This window comes from Oryza brachyantha, chromosome 4, assembly GCF_000231095.2.
Source record: "Oryza brachyantha chromosome 4, ObraRS2, whole genome shotgun sequence".
Taxonomy (NCBI): domain Eukaryota; kingdom Viridiplantae; phylum Streptophyta; class Magnoliopsida; order Poales; family Poaceae; genus Oryza; species Oryza brachyantha.
This window is the reverse complement of record NC_023166.2, coordinates 16,640,082-16,645,119: the sequence shown is the minus strand read 5'-3', so window position 1 is coordinate 16,645,119 and position 5,038 is coordinate 16,640,082. Positions and strand designations below refer to the sequence as shown.

General features: G+C 46.4%; 1 protein-coding gene across 1 annotated transcript; it reads right to left on the bottom strand.

Moving 5' to 3' along the window:
• Positions 1-1,338: 1,338 nt before the first annotated feature.
• LOC102715937 (dehydration-responsive element-binding protein 1E) lies at positions 1,339-2,417 on the bottom strand. Its single transcript, XM_040523451.1, has one exon. The coding sequence runs from the start codon at positions 2,380-2,382 to the stop codon at positions 1,726-1,728; it is 657 nt and encodes a 218-aa protein (XP_040379385.1). The 5' UTR covers positions 2,383-2,417; the 3' UTR covers positions 1,339-1,725.
• Between the last annotated feature and the right edge of the window lie 2,621 nt (positions 2,418-5,038).

Here is a 5,038-nt window from a genome sequence, read left to right as displayed (position 1 = left end):
TAAGCATGACTTGTTCAAGTATTATTGAAAAGTACCAAAGGAGGAGCAACTAGACTCCATATCTAGATAATTGGATTTGGTCATTAGAGAAAGACAAAAAATACGAGTAGATATCATGTCTTTGTGGTTTTAGTTGTAAGATACACATGAAGAAACTTTTGAGGGAAGAGTAAATGTGTGAATCAACTCATGTACATCTGCCCATTAGAATATTTATTTTTGGTTGAATATGAGAGAAACTACATGAAAGTTCTAAAATAACCCTAGACCCACATATCAGGTCTCCCATATATCTATCTCTGCGTTTTTCTTTCATGCTCAGGATCCACATGGAAGCCTCTAAATTCTTAACGATGTCGTAGGTCACCGAGACACTCCCGTTGCCCAGCCTCCGCATCTCCGATGACTTTGGCATTCTCTCATCACTCCATCGCACCACATGGGAGACCTAACATGTGGGTGTAGAGATATTTCAGAGCTTTCACATGGTTTCTCTCTACTATTTAAATAGAAATGAATATTCCAATAAATGAGATGTTCACGAGCTAATTTTCATGTTTACTAAGCGATTTCCTCAAAAGTCACTTCCTATGGTGTTCTATAGCTAAAACTACGAAGTCACGGTGTCTTGTAGCAAAATTTGTCTCTACGAAATCACGTGAAAGCTAGACGCTGCTTCATACGGAGTATACTCAAATTCTGAAAGTTGATGCTTCAGTACTGCCAGCCGGCTAGGTAAAGGGTACTCCTAAAACGACATGTCCATACTCGGACCAGTGAGAGGAAATACTGTCACGAATGGAGCAATTACTAACTTTTACTCCATTATTTGTTTTCTCAAGTGACATGGAGATAGAGTCGACACTCGACAGCTGAAGTCTTTTTCTGCTGGTTGCGATGCATCTGGTCTATGAGATTGAGACTGGGACGCCGTCGAGAAACTTCGTCGACAGTGCAAGAGCTTTCTACTCTGATCAATCAAATTCAAATCAGGAAATATTTTAACTCGAATGAGTATATTATACGTGCATAGTAGAATTCTGAAATTGTACAGTACAAGGTACTGTCAGTCTTGGGTTCAATTACGATACGTCGATACCTAGCGCTCCCGAAACCATGCTAACCTGATAACTTGTTTTTAAAATTCAACAATTGGCTGAAAGCAAAAGCTCCAGAACCATTGCGCAAACTAAAATCCACCATAGTCGAAAGCAGAGATGCTGGAACTGTGACATCGCAACCAAATGCTGGGACAACGATCTTTTCCTCTCCCCTTCCTTGTTTCCTCGGAAGTGGAACCCTTTGTAGCTTGTACTGTGACAATTCCACATGGAATTCGCGGATTAACCACACAGCAACTTCATTAGCTCCCTCGAGGGTCATAACCACAAAGGCCAGACACGCAGCAGACACTGCTTATTACACAAGCCTGGGAGGTGAGGCTTGTGACTACCAAAGCTAACTAAAGGGTTCATCCATTCCGCAGCATGTGTTATTTCTGGCGCCAATAAAAGTTTTGGCCCCCATTGCCAGTGTCGCACGAGTTTGGAGTCCCCCTGAACACCTAAAGCACGCTCCTCTGCTCCTTCTGATCGCAAACCATTTTCGTCAGAATAGCAGGGAAACAGCACACCGTAGGTACGCTTCGTACTTAGATTACCATAGTAAGCTGTACATTGAGTCCTGCTCATCAGGGCTGGTTCGGTTTAGGCGCACGGGCGACCATCAGTAGCTCCATAGATTGACGTCGCAATCGTAGTCCTCCTCTGCCCATGCCGACGGCCCCGCCATTGGCGGCGGTTCGATGAGCATTCCCTGTGCCATGTCGAGATAACCTTGCATTTCGAATTCCAGACCGTCCATCGGGTAGCAAGGGAAGTCGGCAAAGAGCTCCCCGCTCCCCGCGGTCCCCTGCGCAGCGACCGCCGCCACCTCGTCAGCCGCATTCTGCTGCCCGGGCGCCGGGCGGAATAGCTCGGCGGCCTCCACCGCTGCGCGGCGTATCTCCTCGTGCCCGGACCCCTGCGGCGGCACGCGGAGCCTGCGCGGCGAGTCGGCGAAGTTGAGGCAGGCGGCGCGGCCCCGCAGGGCCAGCGCGGCGACGTCGTGCGCTCGCGCCGCCATCTCGGCGGTCTCGAAGGTGCCGAGCCAGATCCTCTGCTTGCCGTGCGGCTCGCGCACCTCGCAGACCCACCTCCCGGGGTTCCTGCTGCGCACGCCCTTGTACACCGGGTGCCTCGTCTCCTTGAACTTGGTCCTCCCCGCCCGCCGCTTGGGCGGCGCCGACGACACCGTCATGTACGAGTCCTCGTCCCCGTCGCCGCCCACCGGCGACGGCGTCCCCGACGAGGAGTATCCACTGCCGTAGTACGCCCACTCCATCGATTCGATCAGTCCCCACTCGACAAGGATTTGAATTATCCGACCTGGTTCTTGATTTGGGAGGGAACGGCCGGGGCGGCGGCTTTATATAGTTATGCACATGATGGGTTGGGGGCATGCTGCGACTGCGAGCGCGAGCGCGTGCGCGTGCACTGCTACAAAACGCGGGACGACACACCAAGGTGCCAGCCAGATTGAAGGGCGATGTGCGAGCCGGGTCCGCGCGCTGGGGCGGGGTTCGGGCTCTCGCGCTGCGGTTGGTCGAGTGGGTGGCTCGGTTGGCTGTCGGACCAGCTGGAGGCTGCTCGGACGCGATGGGGACGCGCGCGACGCGCAGGCATGGGGCGCTCCTCTCCTCTCCTCCTCCTGCGGGGCGCGGACTCTGCACGGTGGGCTTGTGCTTCTCGATCCGCTCCGGAGAGCGGAGTTTTTACTTCGGTTTTGGCCTTTCGGGGCTTTGTGGTGAGGGGGACGTGCGCTGACAGGAGCCGGATCGAGAGGGATCGCGATTCATTGCTCGCTTGATGCGGACTCGTGTGAGTTGGAGAGCGCGTGATTCGTTGTCGGAGGCTCGGAGCCGTGGTAACGAGGGGTGTTTAGTCGTTGAAATAAATTTTTTCTGTGTCATATCAGACGTTTGACCAGATATTAGAAGAAGTTTTTGGATAATAATAAAAAAACAAATTTTACGGTTGGCATAAAAACCGCGAGACGAATCTTTTGAGCCTAATTAATCCATCATTAACGCATTTAGGTTACTGTAGCACTTATGGCTAATCATGTACTAATTAGACTCAAAAGATTCGTCTCACGATTTCTCACATGACTGTGCAATTAGTTTTTTATTTTATATATACTTAATACTCTATTTAAATGTTCAAAGATTTGATGTGATGTTTTTAGACGAAAATTTTTGGAAACTAAACGGGCCTGAATGGATGGTGATGCTTTCCGTCATTCCCCGTTATGCACAACATATGCATCTGAACTGAACGTACTAAGATTACGTGTATTTCTGCTCACGAGTTCAGATACAGCAGCGGGACCCATGTAAGCGTCTCTGCGTTGCACGGAGAAAAGACAAGTCTCACGTAATCGATCCGTACTAAAATACAGCTACGATTATACTATTTTATAGGGATTAACAAATCAAGTGAAACTAGTTGTTGTAAATTGTGATGGTCGAAATTTAAAAGTGGATGAAGAATTTAAATATGAGATAATTACAATTGATTGACACCGTAAAAAGTTGAAGAATTTGTTACTAGCTAAATTACTCCATCTGTTTAATATAGTAAAATTTTCTGATCTTATCTAATTCACTTAATGATCTATATATAGTTTGTGTGTGTGTATATATATATTAATTAGTATTTATATAAATATATGTAAATTTTTTAAAAATATATTATGGAACTGAAAAGGTACAGACAACTTATGGATACTAGAAATTGCGCGGCACTAAAATCGGTCGAAATCTGATGCCATGCTTCGTCACTCCACTGGTTCAAGGACGCTTGATACAATCGGCAGCATGCACTTGTTTTGCTCGAGCCGTGTAGCGACGGGTGCCACTTTATCGTTGCAAAGCAGTAATCTTTAAATAGTACTCGTAGTGGACTCGGTCTGATGCGCCACCTGCCAATCGACGGATACCGACTGCATACGGCTGCATGGTCTAGCAGCCAGTCCTTTTTGCTGACAAGGGGAATAGACCGTTGGTTTGGCAGTTACGTCGCATCTCGCAAGCTGGTTGCTCGCAGTATTCTGGATGGGCTGCCCATGAATGGGACCCGTATTTAAAAGTTAAAAACGCAGGCACGCAGCGTTTGCCACCATCTTCGATTTGGACAGTCTGTTTTTGCTGTTAGGTCGTTCAAGAGGGATTTTCTCCACGAGAACTGAAGACCGGCCAACCTAAAAAAAATTACTCCTAGTACTCCGTAGTCCGTACTACTACTACCATCTGGACCAAACTACTCGTGCTTGAAATTCTGGAAACCCTTTCGTGGAATTCTAAGCATATTGCTAACTTCTAGATGATCGACAAAGAAAAAAATTTAACCGGGCGTCAAGCTCTCACTGTCTTATTTTGACTCTACAACTTCTTCAACGTTGTCATTTAGCTTGGACAACGGATCGATGTTACTGTTATTCTCATAGTACTAGTAAATCCGGAGATTTAACAAAATTGTACTCGTATATGTTTTGCGGTTCATGTAAGTTCCTAAATACGCTATCCACACACAGAAGCCTTACTACTACAAGTTTTATGCTTCATAGAAGTTCCTAAATACTCTCTCAATATGAAGAAGCATTGGTACCTACTGGCTACTGGAGCGTACGTGAAATACTGGGAGGTGGAGCAATGTGTATAATTAAAAAAAATATCGTAACCGATGAGAATAGAATAATTAACAAGTCATTTTCTCCTAAATGAATACCTGCCTAGATCTAATTAGTACCCATAAACAATATAAATATTCTCAACCGGTGATTTATTCGATGTAGTTGGCATGAAAAAAAAAACGAAGATTGACTATCTTCTCCCCCTTTGTTTTGTTTGTATGATTTGAACTAGGGCATCGGAAGGAGGCACTGTAACACCTTAAAAATTGGCTAAGTTTTAAAACCGTTTTCTGGTGAGTTAAAAAAA

Coding starts and splice junctions, on each gene's coding strand:
- LOC102715937 (XM_040523451.1), bottom strand. CDS start 2,382: ATGGAGTGGGCGTACTACGGCAGTGGATACTCCTCGTCGGGGACGCCG.